The sequence below is a fragment of the Bufo bufo genome, chromosome 9 (genome assembly GCF_905171765.1).
Source record: "Bufo bufo chromosome 9, aBufBuf1.1, whole genome shotgun sequence".
In the NCBI taxonomy this organism is placed as follows: Eukaryota; Metazoa; Chordata; class Amphibia; order Anura; family Bufonidae; genus Bufo; species Bufo bufo.
This window is the reverse complement of record NC_053397.1, coordinates 113,986,637-114,008,868: the sequence shown is the minus strand read 5'-3', so window position 1 is coordinate 114,008,868 and position 22,232 is coordinate 113,986,637. Positions and strand designations below refer to the sequence as shown.

Genomic DNA, 22,232 nt, shown 5'->3' with positions numbered 1-22,232 from the left:
TTTAGAGAAAAATTTATATATAAATGTAGTTTTATTTGAAAAATTTTACTACTGAAAGTGAAAAATGTCATTTTTTTTTTGCAAAAAATTCGGTAAATTTCGATTAATAACAAAAAAGGAAAAATGTCAGCAGCAATGAAATGCCACCAAATGAAAGCTCTATTAGTGACAAGAAAAGGAGGTAAAATTCATTTGGGTGGTAAGTTGTATGACCGAGCAATAAACCGTGAAAATAGTGTAGTGCAGAATTGTAAAAAGTGGTCTGGTCATTAAGGGTGTTTAAGCTAGGGGAGCTGAGGTGGTTAATAATAGTAGCTAGTAGGTGACTCGTATATTCCCCTTTCATAAAATAATGTTAAGTCTTAAAAAATTGTTTGTCCCCAGCTCTACTAATCAAATGTTCCTTCAGTAGATTTTGCGCCTCTGTCCAGTGCGAGGAATTTTCTAAAACCAAGTTTATTATAGCCCGAAAGGAGCCATTTGAAGTGTTGGAACCAATTTCTGCAGTATGAGAGATTTCGTATGGAGTCCATCAAGTCAGCAGTGAACAATCTCTTCCTGTTTTGTTTTAGGACCACAGTAGACCTGAGGGATGCGTAGTATCATGTCCCCATTCATCCCAGCCACCAGAGGTTCCTGAGGGTAGCAGTTCGCTGAGAAAGGGAAATTCTGCATCTTCAATTCCGAGCATTACCCTTAAGCCTCGCTGAAGCTCCGAGGGTTTTCACAAAGATCGTTTCGGAAACGATGGCCCATGTCAGGGAGAAGGAGATCATCATTATACCTTACCTAGATGATTTTCTGCTGGTGGCCAGCTCAAGCCAGATTCTTCAGGGTCAGATTGCCTGGAGTAGAGAAGTTCTAGAGAAGCTGGGATGGGAGATAAACCTAGAAAAATCCAGCTTATGCTTAGGCCAGAGATGCAGTGTCCTAGGAATGATTTTGGACTCCAGTTCCCAGAAGTGCCTGCTACCTCTGCAAAAAGCTTTACTAATCAGATCAAGAGTTCAGCTTCTTCTCTTGTCTCCGTCAGTCACTATAAGAGAGGCCATGTCGGTACTGGGTCTCATGACAGCCACTGTTCCATGGGTGGAATGGGCCCAGAACCATTCAAGGCTTCTTCAGCTTCAGATCCTGCGTGATTGGGACGGAAATCTCCCCACTCTGGACTCGGATATCTCCATCCTCCCAGACCTTTAGATTCCTGGATGGTGGCTGGATCTAAAAAATCTAGAAAGAGGAGTTCCTTGGACCAGGTAGGCGGTTCTCCTCTTAACCACAGATGCGAACCCATCCAGTTGGGGAGCCCATATGGGGTCCCTGCTATTGCAGGGGATTTGGGACAGCAGATCTGTCCTATTTGCACTATTTCATGGAATTGGATGCAATCCGGATAGCCTTAGTACAGAGTCTCCCGACAATCAGAGGCAGGAATGTAAGGGTCTATTCGGACAACACAACAGCAGTGGCTTATATCAACCGGCAGGGCTCGGGGCCTAATGTCTCTCTTCCATCAGATTTTCAGCCTAGCAGAAGCTTCTCTATTATCTCTTTCTGAAGTACATCTAAGGGGTTCGGAAAATGTGAAAGCGGACTTCCTCAGTCATCATCAACTATTCCAGGGAGAGTGAAAACCCCCTGATCTAAGGACCAATCATGTGGCAGCATTATGGGGTACTCCAGAGATCGTTCTGGAGTAAGGTAGAAGTAGTCTTTTCCCTTTCTTCGGTGGAGCATCCGACAGCTGTGGATGTGCTGGCTTAATCTTGAAGGCAGGGCCTTCTGTATGCCTTTTCCCAACTAAAAATGCTACCAAGAGTCCTCAAGAAAATCAGAGAGGAGGAGGCCACGGTAATAGTTATAGCTCCTTTTTGGCCTAGAAGGGTGTGGTTTTCCTGGCTCCACAAGATGTAGATAGCAACACCATGGGTGCTTCCAGAATCTCAGAAGCTTCTGTCGCAGGGTCCCATTTTTTTTTACCCAGTGGTGAAGAATCTGCACCTGACTGCCTGGTTATTGAGAGGGAGATTTGAAAGAAAAGAGGTTTCATCCTTGGATTAGAAGGTTTATAACAACAGTGTTTAAATTGTTCCCGGCCTAAATTTGGTCCTCTCCTCTCTCACTTCAGACCCTTTCGAGCCTATTGATGAAATCTCCCTAAAACTTGCTTTCCTTCTGGCCATTACTTCGGCTAGAAGAGTTAGTTAGATTTCTGCTCTTTAAATTGACCCTCCCTATTTGGTGATCCTGGAAGATCAGGTAGTGATTTCTCCTGATCCTTCTTTTTTACCAAAAGTCTCTTCACGGTTTCACCGTTCTAAGGAGATAGTGTTGCCTTTCTTCTGTACTTCCCCTAAAAATAAAAAGGAATCCGAGTACCACTGTCTAGACGTTAGGAGATGTATTTTGCAATATCTGCAGGTCACTCAGCCTTGGAGATCCTCTTCACGTCTGCTGATTTTGTTCCAGGGAGCAAAGAAGGGATCTGCAGCCTGTTCTCACACTATTGCTAGGTGGATTAGACAGGCCATTTTCTTAGCCTACTTTTCTAAGGGGATTGATCCACCCTTGGGGTTTGGGGCTCACTCTACGAGATCAGTCTCCACGTCTTGGGCAGAGAGCTTCTACCTCTATAGAGCAGATTTTTAAGGCAGCTACCTGGAGTTCTCCACATAAGTTTTTTTAGGCATTATAAATTACAGCTACCTTTTTAACCACCTCCGGACCGCTGTACGCACAGACGCGTCCTGGAGGTGGTTGATTCATTCCTCCTGGACGCATATACGCGTCCTCTCGCGAGACGCGAGATTTCCTGTGAACGCGCGCACACAGGCGCGCGCGCTCACAGGAACGGAAGGTAAGAGAGTTGATCTCCAGCCTGCCAGCGGCGATCGTTCGCTGGCAGGCTGGAGATGTGTTTTTTTTAACCCCTAACAGGTATATTAGACGCTGTTTTGATAACAGCGTCTAATATACCTGCTACCTGGTCCTCTGGTGGTCCCATTTGTTTGGATCGACCACCAGAGGACACAGGTAGCTCAGTAAAGTCCCACCAAGCACCACTACACTACACTACACCCCCCCCCCCGTCACTTATTAACCCCTTATTAGCCCCTGATCACCCCTGATCACCCCATATAGACTCCCTGATCACCCCCCTGTCATTGATTACCCCCCTGTCATTGATCAACCCCCTGTAAAGCTCCATTCAGATGTCCGCATGATTTTTACGGATCCACTGATAGATGGATCGGATCCGCAAAACGCATCCGGACGTCTGAATGAAGCCTTACAGGGGCATGATCAATGACTGTGGTTATCACCCCATATAGACTCCCTGATCACCCCCCTGTCATTGATCACCCCCCTGTCATTGATTACCCCCCTGTAAAGCTCCATTCAGACGTCCGCATGATTTTTACGGATCCACTGATAGATGGATCGGATCCGCAAAACGCATCCGGACGTCTGAATGAAGCCTTACAGGGGCATGATCAATGACTGTGGTTATCACCCCATATAGACTCCCTGATCACCCCCCTGTCATTGATCACCCCCCTGTCATTGATTACCCCCCTGTAAAGCTCCATTCAGACGTCCGCATGATTTTTACGGATCCACTGATAGATGGATCGGATCCGCAAAACGCATCCGGACGTCTGAATGAAGCCTTACAGGGGCATGATCAATGACTGTGGTGATCACCCCATATAGACTCCCTGATCACCCCCCTGTCATTGATTACCCCCCTGTCATTGATCACCCCCCTGTAAAGCTCCATTCAGACGTCCGCATGATTTTTACGGATCCACTGATAGATGGATCGGATCCGCAAAACGCATCCGGACGTCTGAATGAAGCCTTACAGGGGCATGATCAATGACTGTGGTGATCACCCCATATAGACTCCCTGATCACCCCCCTGTCATTGATTACCCCCCTGTCATTGATCACCCCCCTGTAAAGCTCCATTCAGACGTCCGCATGATTTTTACGGATCCACTCATAGATGGATCGGATCCGCAAAACGCATCCGGACGTCTGAATGAAGCCTTACACGGGCGTGATCAATGACTGTGGTGATCACCCCATATAGACTCCCTGATCACCCCCCTGTCATTGATCACCCCCCCTGTCATTGATCACCCCCCCTGTCATTGATCACCCCCCCTGTCATTGATCACCCCCCCTGTCATTGATCACCCCCCCTGTCATTGATCACCCCCCCTGTCATTGATCAACCCCCCTGTCATTGATCAACCCCCCTGTCATTGATCAACCCCCCTGTCATTGATCACCCCCTGTAAGGCTCCATTCAGACATTTTTTTGGCCCAAGTTAGCGGAATTATTATTTTTTTTTCTTACAAAGTCTCATATTCCACTAACTTGTGACAAAAAATAAAATCTCACATGAACTCACCATACCCCTCACGGAATCCAAATGCGTAAAATTTTTTAGACATTTATATTCCAGACTTCTTCTCACGCTTTAGGGCCCCTAGAATGCCAGGGCAGTATAAATACCCCACATGTGACCCCATTTCGGAAAGAAGACACCCCCAGGTATTCAGTGAGGGGCATATTGAGTCCATGAAAGATTGAAATTTTTGTCCCAAGTTAGCGGAACGGGAGACTTTGTGAGAAAAAAATAAAAAATATCAATTTCCGCTAACTTGTGCCAAAAAAAAAAAATTTCTATGAACTCGCCATGCCCCTCATTGAATACCTTGGGGTGTCTTCTTTCCAAAATGGGGTCACATGTGGGGTATTTATACTGCCCTGGCATTCTAGGGGCCCCAAAGCGTGAGAAGAAGTCTGGTATCCAAATGTCTAAAAATGCCCTCCTAAAAGGAATTTGGGCCCCTTTGCGCATCTAGGCTGCAAAAAAGTGTCACACATCTGGTATCGCCGTACTCAGGAGAAGTTGGGGAATGTGTTTTGGGGTGTCATTTTACATATACCCATGCTGGGTGAGATAAATATCTTGGTCAAATGCCAACTTTGTATAAAAAAATGGGAAAAGTTGTCTTTTGCCAAGATATTTCTCTCACCCAGCATGGGTATATGTAAAAAGACACCCCAAAACACATTCCCCAACTTCTCCCGAGTACGGAGATACCAGATGTGTGACACTTTTTTGCAGCCTAGGTGGGCAAAGGGGCCCATATTCCAAAGAGCACCTTTCTGATTTCACTGGTCATTTACCTACTTACCACACATTAGGGCCCCTGGAAAATGCCAGGGCAGTATAACTACCCCACAAGTGACCCCATTTTGGAAAGAAGACACCCCAAGGTATTCCGTGAGGGGCATGGCGAGTTCCTAGAATTTTTTATTTTTTGTCACAAGTTAGTGGAAAATGATGATTTTTTTTTTTTTTTTTTTTTTCATACAAAGTCTCATATTCCACTAACTTGTGACAAAAAATAAAAACTTCCATGAACTCACTATGCCCATCAGCGAATACCTTGGGGTCTATTCTTTCCAAAATGGGGTCACTTGTGGGGTAGGTATAATGCCCTGGTATTTTAGGGGCCCAAATGTGTGGTAAGGAGTTTGAAATCAAATTCTGTAAAAAATGACGAGTGAAATCCGAAAGGTGCTCTTTGGAATATGGGCCCCTTTGCCCTCCTAGGCTGCAAAAAAGTGTCACACATCTGGTATCTCCGTACTCAGGAGAAGGTGGGGAATGTGTTTTGGGGTGTCATTTTACATATACCCATGCTGGGTGAGATAAATATCTTGGTCAAATGCCAACTTTGTATAAAAAAATGGGAAAAGTTGTCTTTTGCCAAGATATTTCTCTCACCCAGCATGGGTATATGTAAAAAGACACCCCAAAACACATTCCCCAACTTCTCCTGAGTACGGAGATACCACATGTGTGGCACTTTTTTGCAGCCTAGGTGGGCAAAGGGGCCCATATTCCAAAGAGCACCTTTTGGATTTCACTGGTCATTTACCTACTTACCACACATTAGGGCCCCTGGAAAATGCCAGGGCAGTATAACTACCCCACAAGTGACCCCATTTTGGAAAGAAGACACCCCAAGGTATTCCGTGAGGGGCATGGCGAGTTCCTAGAATTTTTTATTTTTTGTCACAAGTTAGTGGAAAATGATGATTTTTTTTATATTTTTTTTTTTATACAAAGTCTCATATTCCACTAACTTGTGACAAAAAATAAAAACTTCCATGAACTCACTATGCCCATCAGCGAATACCTTGGGGTCTCTTCTTTCCAAAATGGGGTCACTTGTGGGGTAGTTATACTGCCCTGGCATTCTAGGGGCCCAAATGTGTGGTAAGGAGTTTGAAATCAAATTCTGTAAAAAATGACGAGTGAAATCCGAAAGGTGCTCTTTGGAATATGGGCCCCTTTGCCCACCTAGGCTGCAAAAAAGTGTCACACATCTGGTATCTCCGTATTCAGGAGAAGTTGGGGAATGTGTTTTGGGGTGTCTTTTTACATATACCCATGCTGGGTGAGAGAAATATCTTGGCAAAAGACAACTTTTCCCATTTTTTTATACAAAGTTGGCATTTGACCAAGATATTTATCTCACCCAGCATGGGTATATGTAAAATGACACCCCAAAACACATTCCCCAACTTCTACTGAATACGGAGATACCAGATGTGTGACACTTTTTTGCAGCCTAGGTGGGCAAAGGGGCCCACATTCCAAAGAGCACCTTTCGGATTTCACTGGTCAGTTTTTACAGAATTTGATTTCAAACTCCTTACCACACATTTGGGCCCCTAGAATGCCAGGGCAGTATAACTACCCCACAAGTGACCCCATTTTGGAAAGAAGAGACCCCAAGGTATTTCGTGATGGGCATAGTGAGTTCATGGAAGTTTTTATTTTTTGTCACAAGTTAGTGGAATATGAGACTTTGTAAGAAAAAAAAAAAAAAAAAAAAAATCATCATTTTCCGCTAACTTGTGACAAAAAATAAAAAGTTCTATGAACTCACTATGCCCATCAGCGAATACCTTAGGGTGTGTACTTTCCGAAATGGGGTCATTTGTGGGGTGTTTGTACTGTCTGGGCATTGTAGAACCTCAGGAAACATGACAGGTGCTCAGAAAGTCAGAGCTGCTTCAAAAAGCGGAAATTCACATTTTTGTACCATAGTTTGTAAACGCTATAACTTTTACCCAAACCATTTTTTTTTTACCCAAACATTTTTTTTTTATCAAAGACATGTAGAACAATAAATTAGAGCAAAATTTATATATGGATGTCATTTTTTTTGCAAAATTTTACAACTGAAAGTGAAAAATGTCATTTTTTTGCAAAAAAATCGTTAAATTTCGATTAATAACAAAAAAAGTAAAAATGTCAGCAGCAATGAAATACCACCAAATGAAAGCTCTATTAGTGAGAAGAAAAGGAGGTAAAATTCATTTGGGTGGTAAGTTGCATGACCGAGCAATAAATGGTGAAAGTAGTGTAGGTCAGAAGTGTAAAAAGTGGCCTGGTCTTTCAGGGTGTTTAAGCACTGGGGGCTGAGGTGGTTAATGAAGGTCTTACCTTTGGTCGTAAAGTACTTCAGGCTGTGGTCACACCCTAGACAAATTCTTGCCTATTCTGGTTTTCTTTGAACCTATGACAGCACCCGGTTAATTTCCAACCCTAATATAAAATTTGTATAGCGATGTGTGTGTGTGTGTGTGTATATACACTCACCTAAAGAATTATTAGGAACACCTGTTCTATTTCTCATTAATGCAATTATCTAGTCAACCAATCACATGGCAGTTGCTTCAATGCATTTAGGGGTGTGGTCCTGGTCAAGACAATCTCCTGAACTCCAAACTGAATGTCAGAATGGGAAAGAAAGGTGATTTAAGCAATTTTGAGCGTGGCATGGTTGTTGGTGCCAGACGGGCCGGTCTGAGTATTTCACAATCTGCTCAGTTACTGGGATTTTCACGCACAACCATTTCTAGGGTTTACAAAGAATGGTGTGAAAAGGGAAAAACATCCAGTATGCGGCAGTCCTGTGGGCAAAAATGCCTTGTGGATGCTAGAGGTCAGAGGAGAATGGGCTGACTGATTCAAGCTGATAGAGCAACGTTGACTGAAATAACCACTTGTTACAACCTAGGTATGCAGCAAAGCATTTGTGAAGCCACAACACGCACAACCTTGAGGCGGATGGGCTACAACAGCAGAAGACCCCACCGGGTACCACTCATCTCCACTACAAATAGGAAAAAGAGGCTACAATTTGCACGAGCTCACCAAAATTGCACTGTTGAAGACTGGAAAAATGTTGCCTGGTCTGAGTCTCGATTTCTGTTGAGACATTCAAATGGTAGAGTCCGAATTTGGCGTAAACAGAATGAGAACATGTATCCATCATGCCTTGTTACCACTGCGGGTGTGGGGGATGTTTTCTGGGCACACTTTAGGCCCCTTAGTGCCAATTGGGCATCGTTTAAATGCCACGGGCTACCTGAGCATTGTTTCTGACCATGTCCATCCCTTCATGACCACCACGTACCCATCCTCTGATGGCTACTTCCAGCAGGATAATGCACCATGTCACAAAGCTCGAATCATTTCAAATTGGTTTTTTGAACATGACAATGAGTTCACGGTACTAAAATGGCCCCCACAGTCACCAGATCTCAACCCAATAGAGCATCTTTGGGATGTGGTGGAATGGGAGCTTCGTGCCCTGGATGTGTATCCCTCAAATCTCCATCAACTGCAAGATGCTATCCTATCAATATGGGCCAACATTTCTAAAGAATGCTATCAGCACCTTGTTGAATCAATGCCACGTAGAATTAAGGCAGTTCTGAAGGCAAAAGGGGTCCAACACCGTATTAGTATGGTGTTCCTAATAATTCTTTAGGTGAGTGTATGTATGTATGTATGTATGTATGTATGTGTGTGTGTGTGTGTGTGTGTGTGTGTGTGTGTATATATATATATATATATATATGTGTATATATATGTGTATGTATATATATGTGTATGTATATGTATGTGTGTGTGTATATATATATATATATATATATATATATATATATATATATAAAATTTTTTTTTAAATATTAGGTTAAGATGTTATATTTCTTAGTTCTTGAGAAAAGGACTGGAGATAGAGGGGATCATCCCTCCTTTAAAAGGCGGTTCTGGTTCCTGTCCTAAAGGAGGTGGATGGTGTCTCTCCAAGGGTGCTCTCATAGGTTTAAAGAAAACCGATTACCGGTAAGTGTAATCCAATATTTCTCAAAGCGTGCTCTTGAAAAGACATTCCTGATGTAGCAGGATGAAATATGGTACTAAACTTTAGGTGTCCATTCACACTTCCGTGGAACGGATCCGGACCCATTCATTTTCAATGGGGCCGTAAAAAATGCATCCACACTTCTGTTCCGCAAAAAATATAACGTGTCCTATTTTTGTCCACAGACATGGACAAGAAAAGGCATTTCGATTAAAGTGCCGGCCATGTGCGGTCCGCAAAATGCGGAACGTACATGGCTGGTGTTCATGTTATGCAGATCCGCAATTTGTGGACTACAAAACACTTGCGGACGTGTGAATGGACCCTAAAGGAAGTCCGTCACCAAAACTTTTTTTTCTGCAAGTGTAAACCAGATGGCAACACATCCCCATTTTATAATCTGTTTTTATTTTTCTTATTGTAGATGTTTTTAGTCTATTTCCTGAGCATGATTATAGGGGCTGCCATCTTGTCTGAGCTGTTCTTAACAGCATTTAGAAGCATTATGGTCCATGGACCATGTGTTCAAATGTAGTTTAAACAATAGATCATTTTCTGATGACACATTCCCTTTAAAAGGCCATGACATAAAGGTGCAAAATGTACAAATAAAAGTCATTGCATTTTTTGCATTGCTTAGAAGGGGTTAATGTATAATTTTTTTATATTTTATTTTTTTCCTTTTTGTCCATTCTGTCTTTCAAAGCATTTGAAAACCTTACGTCATCCATGTCTTCTGCGATTTTTGTCATGTATTATGGAGGATGGTATCTACCTTGTGACTGAGCGGGTGCAGCCTCTGGAAATGCACCTCCAGAAACTTTCAGCTAATGAAATCTGTGCTGGTATCTATGATATTCTTCAAGCTATAGTATTCCTACATGAAAGGGTAAATACCTACTTTCAGATTTTTTTTTAAAAATATTAATGTTCCTAATTGAAGCGGAATTTAATGGTATGTAAAACTGAATATCTTGTTAAAACAAAATAATATTGTAGTACTTTATGATGTACACTTGCTCAGAATGGGAGTGCTTAAAGGCGTTATCCCACAAAAAGTATTCACAGGATAAGGGCCCATGCACACGACTGTATGCCCTCCAAGACGTACGGTCCGCGAGCGCGCCTTATGTCCCGGAGCAGCATATGAGTGCGGGACAGTAGTCTCATGGACGGCCCAACGCGCACCGTGTCATAGTAACCTATGATGCTGTGCGCTCCCGTGCACATGATCAATACCGCTCTGGGACATATGGCCCACTCACGAGCTGTATGTCTCAGAGGACATACGGTCCTGCACATGGGCCCTAAGTAAACATCCCCAGCGATCCCAATCCCCAAGTCCTCTCTCTGAATGAAGTGGTAACATGCATCTCAATCCACTGCAACATTCACTTCTATGGGGATGCCGGAGAGCTGTCTCTGTCAGCCCTATAGAAATTAATGAAGCAGCGGTTCAATGTGTGCACTTACTTCTCCATGCTGAGAGGGGACTCGGGGACACCTCCTTCTAAGGGTCAGTGGGGTGGTCCCAGTGGTTGGACCCTCGCAATCCGATATTTATCACTGTATATAGGTAATGGATACTTTTAGTTGGATAATCCCTTTAAAGGGGTTGTGCTAAGTCTTTACGTTATCCCCTACTCATAGGATTCATTCTCTATGGGACTGCCAGAAATAACCAATAGCTGTGCTCGGCTATCTCTGGCAGTCCCATAGAGAATGCATGGAGCAGCAAGGTGCATGTGCGGCCTGCTGCTCCATCAAATGAGAGAATGAGACCCCTGTTCTCAGAATCAGTGCTTTTCCCAGTGTAGGACCACCACAAATAAGTTAGTTATCCCTGTCCTGTTGGAATGAATAACTGTTGGCTCTGTATGTAAATTGCCTCCTTTTTTTTAATTTTTTTTATTCCTTTTAATAAGTTCATTGTTATTATGGTAGTAATTTTCTATTCCATACAGGGAAAGGTTTCTCATAACAACATTTGCTTGTCTTCTGTGTTTGTAAGTGAAGATGGACATTGGAAATTGGGTGGAATGGAAATGGTCTGTAAACTGACAGAGGTGGTTCCAGAGGTGAGAGAAATGTTCAAGAATATGTGCCAAAGATTAATATAAAGGTGTCTCACACTTCGACTCACTGTCTTTGCATTACTTGTCTTTTTATTGAAGTGACAACCCCTTTAGCAAATACCATTTATTATGTAGAGCAGGTTAATACAAGGCACTTACTAATGTATTGTTATTATTAATATTGCTTCCTTTGCTGACTGAATTCACGTTTCCATCACATTATACACCACTCATTTCCATGGTTATGACCACTCTCTAATCCATCAGTAGTGGTCATGCTTGCACACTATAGAAAAAAGGAGCACATAACAAGAGGTACTGAGGGCACCGTCCTCCCACCTGGGAATTGAAGGAACGCAATCCTGGCCTAATCCGACCGTCCAAGAAATCGGGGTGCAGGGCTTGAACAGAATGAAATGGAGAACAAGATGCAAAAATAAGCCGCACTCACCATTCGTGTTCACGCTTCTTTATTGCAGGGCATGTTGCGGGGGCAGACTCACATGGAGTATCAATCCACAGCGACGGCCGTTTCGCGGTATGACCGCTTCCTCCGGCTGTTTGATCCACTCTGGGAATCAAGTGTGTGCTAGTTGTAGCCTCATATGGGGGAGGGTCAACTGACTCATCACTCAAACACCCTTGAGGCTACACCCACTGCACACACCTGAAACACAGGTGCAAGTTTAAGTTTAAAAACAATACTGACACAAATGAAACAATAGTTACAAAAAGTGACCCATAGTCTGCGAATAGTATCTACACACATGGAAGGGTACATAAATATAAATGAAAGGGATGCAAAAGTTAATGCAATGATATATAAATACAAAAACGTATAAATATACGTACAGTGACTCAAAACAGTCTAAGGGGTATACATAGGAGAATCATATTTATATAGCGTCCTATTCAATGAATGCTGCCAAATCATTGCGTTCGTTTAAGCCTAAACAACCTGTGGCATCCGTTTTAATAATATACCGAGCTTCCTTCTGGAGCAGGGTGCGGTGTCTATCACCTCCCTGAACTGGTGGGGGGACATGTTCTAGGCCCGCAAATCGCAAGACATTTGCGTCTCCCCCATGTTGGCACCGTACATGCTCAATTAGGCGAGTACGTCCCTTGCCTGTTTTGATTGAGTTACGATGTTCTCGTACCCGCTCCATTAAGGATCTCTTGGTTTTTCCTATATAGAAGGATCCACATACACAGATTAACACATAGACTACGTGCGTCGTTCTGCAATTGATAAATTGATGCACACAGTGTTCCAGACCTCCAAAGAAAAAATGGCGGCCTCTAAACATGTATCCACACAGGGAGCAGTCACCACAGCGATGGTTGCCAACCGGCTTACCGAGTAACAACCAATCGCGCGGTTTTTGCTCGCTGTAACGGCTACGCACCAGAATGTCCCTAAACGTGCGACAAAGTTTAAAGGCTAATATGGGTTTTTGATCTGTGAATTCACCCAAATCATCCTCTGCCTTTAGGATTTCCCAGTTATTTAATATTGTTTTCTTAATATAGTCTGCCATAGGACTATGCTTGAACACGAACACAAATCTGTCCTTCTCTGCACCACTGTCCATCCAACTTTTTCTTTTCCTGCGTTTTATTAGTGATTGCTGTGTGTGGGTTTTAGCCCTCTCTAGGGCTGTATCTAACTGCTCTGGTGGATATCCGCGCTGAATCAATCTGTTCCTCAGTTCATCCGCCTGTCTCAGGAATATTGTATCCTGACTGTTAATACGTCTAAGTCTTAAAAACTGTCCATAAGGGACTGACTTGGTTACGCTACGTGGATGATAGCTCTCATGGTGCAGCAGGGTATTTGTGGCAGTGGGTTTGCGATACCCTTCGGTATATAAGGCACCATCTTCTACAACAACACGAACGTCCAAGAACTCGATGGTCGCCCCCCAAAATTGAGGGTGAACATCATGTTCATGTCGTTCGTGTCGTTAAGATGTGCCACAAAATGCTCGCACTGCTCCTGTGTACCCGACCACACCATGAAGATATCATCCACGTAGCGCAAAAACAGACGTATGTGACTGAGGAAGGGGTTAGACGTTGAGAATATATACCTATCTTCAAATCTGCCCAGGAATATATTAGCAAAGGTACATGAGACAGGCGTCCCCATGGCCGTTCCAAAGATTTGCCTATACCACTGGTCATTGAAGAGAAACGTATTGTTTTCCAAAATGAACAAAAGTGATTCTTCTACAAATTCACTGAACTGACAGTCCCTTCCCAAATGTTCAATAAGTTCAAGAACTGCGTTTACACCTCCACGTTGTGGGATCCGGGTGTAAAGATTAACCACATCCAGGGACACCAAACTCCAACCCTCCTGCCACTGAAAGCCATCAAGGGCCAGGAGGAAGTCGTTGATGTCACCGAGATACGTGGGAAACCTGAATAAAACAGGACGCAGTAACCAATCTAGGTACCTCGACAAGGGTTCAGTCACTGACCCAACCCTCGCCACAATAGGACGTCCAGGGGGATGGGTAAGTGACTTGTGCACCTTAGGGAGAAAATACCAAGAGGGTCTACTCGGAAAGGAAGGAACCATTTGTCAATGGTAGATCCATGGAGGACACCTGCCTCAATGTACCTCTGCAACAGGTCCACCAATTTGGACCTAATTTCGGGAATGGGATCAGAGAATAATTTCTTGTATGTCAAACCATCATTCAACTGTCTTTCCGCCTCAGTGGCATAAAAATCACGTGACATAACAACAACGTTACCCCCCTTGTCCGCCGGCTTGATAATGAGGTCTGAGTTACGCAGCCATTTTATGGCATTGAGTTGCCTCTTATTCAAATTCTCCTTCCCTTTTGGATATATTAAGGCCTTTGTATCTCTCAGAATCCTCTTATAAAATACATCAATTATCGAGCCGGCGGGCATAGGGGGGCAAAAAGAGGATGGAATACCTCCTCTGAAACTGCTATGTGGGGTGGGTGGTACAGAGTCAGGGCTAAGATCCGTGTCTGCCATAAATTCCAGACAGGCTACTTCTTGTGCATTAAAGGGTTCAGAGATATTGTAACCCAGAGGATGACTATCCACAGGTTTGTCTCCTTCCCTTGTAATATACTGGGAGATCGGGGCCTTATTAAAATGCTTCTTTAAATACAGCTTGCGTACATTTTTAAATAGATCAATTTCAAATGTGGTCCTGTCGAATTGTTCCGTCGGACTGAACCCCAGTCCCAAATTGAGGACCGAGGTGCAGTCCGAGGGCAACTCGACACCACTGATGTTAATGACAAGGTTAGAAGAAATGACACTGTCCCCTTCTGTTAACTCCTCCATGAGACCTGTTTTTTCCTGCGTGCCGACCTGCGCACGCTTTATTCTTCCCCGCCCCCCTCTCCGGGTTCTCCTCCTAAAGGGATATTACTGCGGGGTTTGGTGGATAGATTAGTTGAGTCATCAGACACACTAGATTGCGACTCCGTTGTCCAATAGTCGCTTTTGGGTCTCCGGAATGGGCGGCGTTTCTTGAACCTCTTCCTATTCCAATCGAAGATACGCCCCGTATCATAGACAGCTTTGTCTCGTAGGAATTTATCCTTCTTTTTTTCTTTGATCTCAGTCTGTGTTACCACAAGTTTCCTGTTAAGGCGTTTCTCAAAAGCAACAAATTGGACCTCTGATATACGTGGACCCGTCCACTTTCATTATAGGACCTAAGTGAGTTAATGGTCCAAAAGAGCCGCACTTCTTTATCAGCGAGTTGTGTAACTTTGTATTCTAATGTCCTTGTACTACAGGACTCTAGCAAGTCCTTAGAGTTGCACTCCAAGAAATATGAGTCTGCCCCCACTCTGCCCGTCGTGACACTGGGAGTCGTGTCTTCAGCCATGGTTCCAAAAACAAAACAGGTGCTAAACAATCAGGCATGCTCTCTCAGGAGAAATAAGCAGATAGCAGCACATAACAAGAGGTACTGAGGGCACCGTCCTCCCACCTGGGAATTGAAGGAACGCAATCCTGGCCTAATCCGACCGTCCAAGAAATCGGGTTGCAGGGCTTGAACAGAATGAAATGGAGAACAAGATGCAAAAATAAGCCGCACTCACCATTCGTGTTCACGCTTCATTATTGCAGGGCATGTTGCGGGGGCAGACTCACATGGAGTATCGATCCACAGCGACGGCCGTTTTGCGGTATGACCGCTTCCTCCGGCTGTTTGATCCACTCTGGGAATCAAGTGTATGCTAGTTATAGCCTCATATGGGGGAGGGTCAACTGAGGGACATTCTGGTGCGTAGCCGTTACAGCGAGCAAAAACTGCGCGATTGGTTGTCACTCGGTAAGCCGGTTGGCAACCATTGCTGTGGTGACTGCTCCCTGTGGGGATACATGTTTAGAGGCCGCCATTTTTTCTTTGGAGGTCTGGAACACTGTGTGCATCAATTTATCAATTGCAGAACGACGCACGTAGTCTATGTGTTAATCTGTGTATGTGGATCCTTCTATATAGGAAAAACCAAGAGATCCTTAATGGAGCGGGTACGAGAACATCGTAACTCAATCAAAACAGGCAAGGGACGTACTCACCTAATTGAGCATGTACGGTGCCAACATGGGGGAGACGCAAATGTCTTGCGATTTGCGGGCCTAGAACATGTCCCCCCACCAGTTCAGGGAGGCGATAGACACCGCACCCTGCTCCAGAAGGAAGCTCGGTATATTATTAAAACGGATGCCACAGGTTGTTTAGGCTTAAACGAACGCAATGATTTGGCAGCATTCATTGAATAGGACGCTATATAAATATGATTCTCCTATGTATACACCTTAGACTGTTTTTAGTCACTGTACGTATATTTATACGTTTTTGTATTTATATATCATTGCATTAACTTTTGCATCCCTTTCATTTATATTTATGTACCCTTCCATGTGTGTAGATACTATTCGCAGACTATGTGTCACTTTTTGTAACTATTGTTTCATTTGTGTCAGTATTGTTTTTAAACTTAAACTTGCACCTGTGTTTCAGGTGTGTGCAGTGGGTGTAGCCTCAAGGGTGTTTGAGTGATGAGTCAGTTGACCCTCCCCCATATGAGGCTATAACTAGCACACACTTGATTCCCAGAGTGGATCAAACAGCCGGAGGAAGCGGTCATACCGCGAAACGGCCGTCGCTGTGAATTGATACTCCATGTGAGTCTGCCCCCGCAACATGCCCTGCAATAAAGAAGCGTGAACACGAATGGTGAGTGCGGCTTATTTTTGCATCTTGTTCTCCACTATAGAAAAAAGGAGCAGCCTATGTGAGCTCCCATGGTCCCGGCCACCAGAGAGGCCTGCACTTTATCCTAAAGTGTGCAAGCATGATCACTGCTGATTGATTGAAGGATAGTCATAACCATGGAAACGAGAAGCCAGTAATATGGATAATAACAATACATTAATAAGTGGCTTATAGTAACTTTCGCTACATGATAAATGCCACTTGCTGAAGTGAAACAACCCCTTAAAATTTTCCTTTTTATATTTTTTTATATATATTTTTTTGGATATAACTTTTCAAAGTCACATCATGTATTCTACTTCTTATCCTGGCTCTTGTCAGGGCATGTCAGGAGATTTGTACATGTGCACTTGGCAGCTGAAGGCATTTGTGTTGGTCCCATGTTCATATATGCCTGCATTGCTGAAAAAAATAATGTATTAATATATATGCAAATGAGCCTCTAGAAGCAACACTGGCATTGCCATTACTACTAGAGGCTCAGCTTTCTCTGCAACTGCCACGCTCTCTACACTTTGATAGGGCCAGGTGTGATGATTGTTTTACTGCCTGGTCCTGTCAATCAAAGTTGAAAGGTCGCAGCATAGAGCAGAGCCTCTAGGTATAACTTTAACGGCATTTTTCACTTAGAGGCTCATTAGCATATATTTAACCCCTTAACGCATAATGCCATACTTGTACGCATTATGTGCCTATAGTTCTATGGAGTGGGCTGCTGTGGTGAGCCAGCTCCACACGTGGCGGGTATTGGGTGTATAATACAGCTGGCACCCAGCCGCAATTATGGGGAGCTGCGATCGCACCGAACCTTTTCATTTAGCACCTCAGATGCCGAATACAAAGCTGATTGCGGCATCTGTGAGGTAAGGCAGAGGAATGCGGCTCCCTCTGCCTTCTGATCAAAGCTCCCGCAGTGAAATTGTGGACGTCTGATCAGTTACCATGGTAGCCTGGGCACTGCTGAAGCTTCTCAGGCTTGCCTTGGTAAGCTCCCTGCTAAGCTGTGCCTGAGACACGGCTCAGCAGGGAGTGTGTCAGAATCCTGTTCACCCTAATAGATCTCTGCTTTGAACTCTGCATCTGAGGTGCTAAATGAAAAGGTTTGGTGCGATCGCAGCTCCGTTTCATTGCGGCTGGGTGCCAGCTGTATTATACACCCTAATAGATCTCTATTAGGGTGAATGAAAAAAGAGATCAAAACAACCCAGGTTCTATCCCCCTAAGGGGGCTAAGAGTTATTTAAATAAAAATAAAAAAATAAATAAAAACACCCCAAAATCATAAAATTTTAAATCCTAAAAATTTTATAAACAATAAAAAATAAACACATTCTGTATTGAGGCGTCTGAAAATGTCTGTCTAAATCTAAAAAAAAAAAAAAAAAATTCCTGTGGAGTGAATGCTATAATAAAAATAAAAAAACAAGCTATTTGCCATATTTTGGTCAATTTTCCCCCCTCCCCCAAAAAATGTGAATAACTTATCAAAAAGTCATACATACCACATAAATGGTACCAATAAAAACTACAGTTCTTTACGCAAACAAACAAGCCCTCATACAGCTCTATAGACCGAAATATAAAAAAGTTGTGGCTGTCAGAAAATGGCAATGCAAAGAACATTTTAGATTTATTTTTTTCAAAGTAATAAAATAATTAAAAACTATGTTTGGTATTGCGTCATGTCATTTTTTAATATACAATGAACGCCATGATGCACCTTGTCCCGCAAAAAAAGTGAAAAGAAAAATGAATACAAAAGTTGGAAAATCTCTTTAAAGGGATTGTCCCATCATAAGAAATTTCTCTTTTACTTACAGGATAGGGCATAAATATCTGATCTGTGGGGGTCTGACTGTTGGTACTTTCACTGATCACAAGAATGAGGTGCTGGAGTCCCCGGTGGGAATGGAGAGCGGTAACACTGCTGCTCCATTCAACTCTATGGGACTGTCGTTTGGTCTGCGGTTGCATTACCGCGCTATTCACTCTGGAGACTCTGGCACCTCATTCTTGTGACTGGTGAGGTGCCCAGCAAAAAGGACCCTTTGGGTCTGATAACTTCTTATGGTGGTACAACCCCTTTGAGTGTTTACACACGTGAATTGTAAGAAGCATGACTAGACTGTGTAAGGCTACTTTCACACTTGCTTTTGGGGTTCCGCTTGAAAGATCCGTTTGAAGGCTCTTTCAAGCGGCCCGAACGGATCCGTTCATCCCCAATGCATTCTGAATGGATAAGGATCCGCTCAGAATGCATCAGTTTGGCTCCGTTCCGCCTCCATTCCGCTCAGGAGGCTGACACCCAAACGCAGCTTGCAGCGTTTTGGTGTCCGCCTGGCCGTGCGGAGCAAAACGGATCTGTCCTGACTTACAATGCAAGTCAATGGGGACCAATGAATTTAATACTGGGGAGGGAGGGGGGGGGGGCGCACTGGCCACCAATGAATATAATACTGGGGAGGGAGGGAGGGGGGGGCCCGCACTGGCCACCAATGAATTCAATACTGGGGAGGGAGGGGGGGCCGCACTGGCCACCAATGAATTTAATACAAGGGAGGGAGGGGGGTTTGGCCCCCTGCTGCCTGGCAGCACCTGATCTCTTACAGGGGGCTATGAGACGCACAATTAACCCCTCAGGTGCGGCACCTGAGGGGTTAATTGTGCGGATCACAGCCCCCTGTAAGAGATCGGGTGCTGCCAGGCAGCAGGGGGCAGTTATTTGCACAGTTCTTAGTATATTCTAACTTCATCACCATGGGAACGCCTCTGTGTTAGAATATACTGTCTGATCTGAGTTTTCACGATGTGAAAACTCAGATCTGAAAAAGCTGTTTATGCAGACGGATCCGTTCTGAAAGGATGCAAGCGTTTGCATTATAGGTGCGGATCCGTCTGTTCAGATACCAGACGGATCCGCACCGAACGCAAGTGTGCAAGTAGCCTAAGTTACATTGTGGTCAGAAAGATATCATGAGTTGTTATTGTAGGGAGAGATTGTTGCAACGCGTGAAGTATCATTCATTTCTGGGTCTATTAGTCAGGGCCATCAACCCAGGCACTATTTTCATTCATGTATTGTAACCCCTGAAACTGACCCATGGGACCAGGCTGTCTTAAAGAGGACCTTTCATGGGTCCAAACATTATAAACTAAGTATCGGGATACGTAGGGCATAGTGCAGGGATATAACTGCACTTAGTATTTTTTATTTATAATTTTTTTTTGGGCGCAGCTTCGTTTGCCCTTTGTGGCCCCTGTTGTATTCTCCTGCCTAGTATGCTAATTTTTGCATCAGAGCAATGAGGAGGAGACAGCCAGGGAGAAAAAAAAAATCGCTCTCTGCGATTGGACAGCTCACAGTCAGGGAGAAGGAGATGCCCACGGAGAAACATTCAGTCTCCTGATACTTAGTTTATAATGTTTGGACCCATGAAAGGTCCTCTTTAAAGGGCTTCTGTAAGCCCACTAAACCGTTTTTTTTTTTTTTTTTTGTTTAATAATAATCCCTACACTGTAATCTCTGCATACATAAGTAAAATTATAATTTTCGTTCAGTAGAATTTGATAAAACGCTATTTTTATAATATGTAAATTACCTTGCTACCAGCAAGTAGGGCTGCTACTTGCTGGTAGCAGCCGCATCCTCCGATCCTAATGACGCCCCCTCCGCATTGTGATTGACAGGGCCAGGGAACGGAATCGTTCTCTGCTGGCCCTGCCTGTTTTCATTCAATATCTGGCGCCTGCGCCGAGGCCGTACCGATCTTCAATCTGCGCAGGCGCACTAAGAGGCGGCCACTCACTCGGCCGCTCGCTCCTCAATGCGCCTGCGCCGGGTGTAGATGTGACGTAATCGGCGCAGGCGCATTGAGGATGGAGCGGCCGAGTGAGTGGCCGCCTCTCAGTGCGCCTGCGCAGATTGAAGATAGGTACGGCCGCGGCGCAGGCGCCAGATATTGAGTGAAAACAGGCAGGGCCAGCAGAGAACGATTCCGTTCCCTGGCCCTGTCAATCACAATGCGGAGGGGGCGTCATTAGGATCGGAGGATGCGGCTGCTACCAGCAAGTAATAACGAAAATTATTATTTTACTTATGTATGCAGAGATCGCAGTGTAGGGATTATTATTAAACAAAAAAAAAAAAACGGTTTAGTGGGCTGACAGAAGCCCTTTAAAGGAGGTGTGGTTTTTCAAATCCCATTTAGCCAATTCTTCTGGGCGGAACACACAATCAACCCTGTCTACTCACTGTGCCACCGTTGGGAGGGAATCTGATTTCCAATAAGTTAGGAATAAGTATTCTGGCTGCAGCTAGAAGATGTCTAGCCAGTAGTCTCAGATGTTTTGGTATCTTTTTGGTATCTTATCTGGTGTCATTGGAAGGTTAAGACCTGTAATTTTATTGACATGTTGTAGAATTGAGTCCCAAAAAGGGATCATAACAGGGCAGGTCCACCAAAGATGATAATATGTTCCAGGGGAAGAACCACATCTCCAGCAGCTGGGGTCATTATTGGGATTGTATTTATTAAGAGCAGCCAGGGTTAGATGCCACCTCGTCAGGATTTTATAACCATTTTCTTGGATACGCACACATTTGGATGCAAGTTTGGGGGCTAGAAAGAGGGTCTGCCGTTCCTCAGGGGTGAATTTCTTTCCTAGATCTGTTTCCCAAGCCTGAAGGAAAGGGAGTATATTGTCAGGATTTGGGTGCAGAATGTTTTTACATGTCTGTGATATCGCCTTTTTAGGTGTGTTCTTTTGGGAGAGAGAGGTTTCAAACCAGGTTAATGACCTGGTAAGATCCGTGGCATTCTTCAACTTTTTAAAGGAGGAGAGGAGCTTATTATATAATAGTGGGGAAAGGGATGGACAATTCAGTATATTTTGAAGATTGAGAATTGAGGGGAAGGTATCTTTGACTAGTAAGGTGTCAATGGGTGAGGAGTTATTTCAGACAGAAATTGGGTTACTGCTATTCTCATGTTGATCAAAGCCTAACAGTCTATCTCTTATTTGCATGAGAGGGGAAGGGAAAGGCATGCATTTGTACCTTAATTGGTGCAATGTCCAGGTCCGCCATGTCTCCAGTGTGAGGGGGTTTTGGGATTTAAGGAGCTGCGTATGTTAATAGTTGTGAAATATCAGTTGTCTTAGCGGTATGTGGAGCATATCTTCCTCTAAAGAGACCCATAGTTTATGAGGGGGTTTACAGTACCAATTAATAATTCTATTGAAGTGAACTGAATGACTGAAGGTTTTGGGGTCCGGGAGGTACGTACCTCCGGCCTTATGTGATAGCTGCAAGATCGTATACCTAATGCGTGGTTTCTTATTTTTCCAGATAAACTTTGAAAATATTTTTCTAACTTCAATGAAAAATGCTCTGGGTATATAAATAGGTAGCGCTTGGAGTAGGTAGGTGACTTTTGGCCAGATCAGACATTTTGCTATATTTTTACGGCCAGACCAGGAGATATATGGGATAGACGAATGACGAAAAGATTTGGGTTATTTTATGGAGTAGCGGGGGAAATTATTCTTATATAGTTGAGATTAGATGAGATATTGATCCCTAGAAATTTTATAGAGGGTTGTGTCCAATCAAAAGAAGAG

At 43.8% G+C, this 22,232-nt stretch overlaps 1 protein-coding gene across 3 annotated transcripts in view; it reads left to right on the top strand.

Annotated features, from left to right (window-relative positions):
• SCYL3 (SCY1 like pseudokinase 3) overlaps window positions 1–22,232 on the top strand; it is a 387,880-nt gene that overhangs the window by 40,421 nt on the left and 325,227 nt on the right. For all 3 annotated transcript variants that reach the window (XM_040407295.1, XM_040407296.1, XM_040407294.1), the window contains exons 2-3: window positions 9,959–10,141; window positions 11,217–11,330. In XM_040407295.1, coding sequence (XP_040263229.1) covers window positions 9,959–10,141; window positions 11,217–11,330 — 297 coding nt within the window. The remainder of the gene's footprint in view (window positions 1–9,958; window positions 10,142–11,216; window positions 11,331–22,232) is intronic.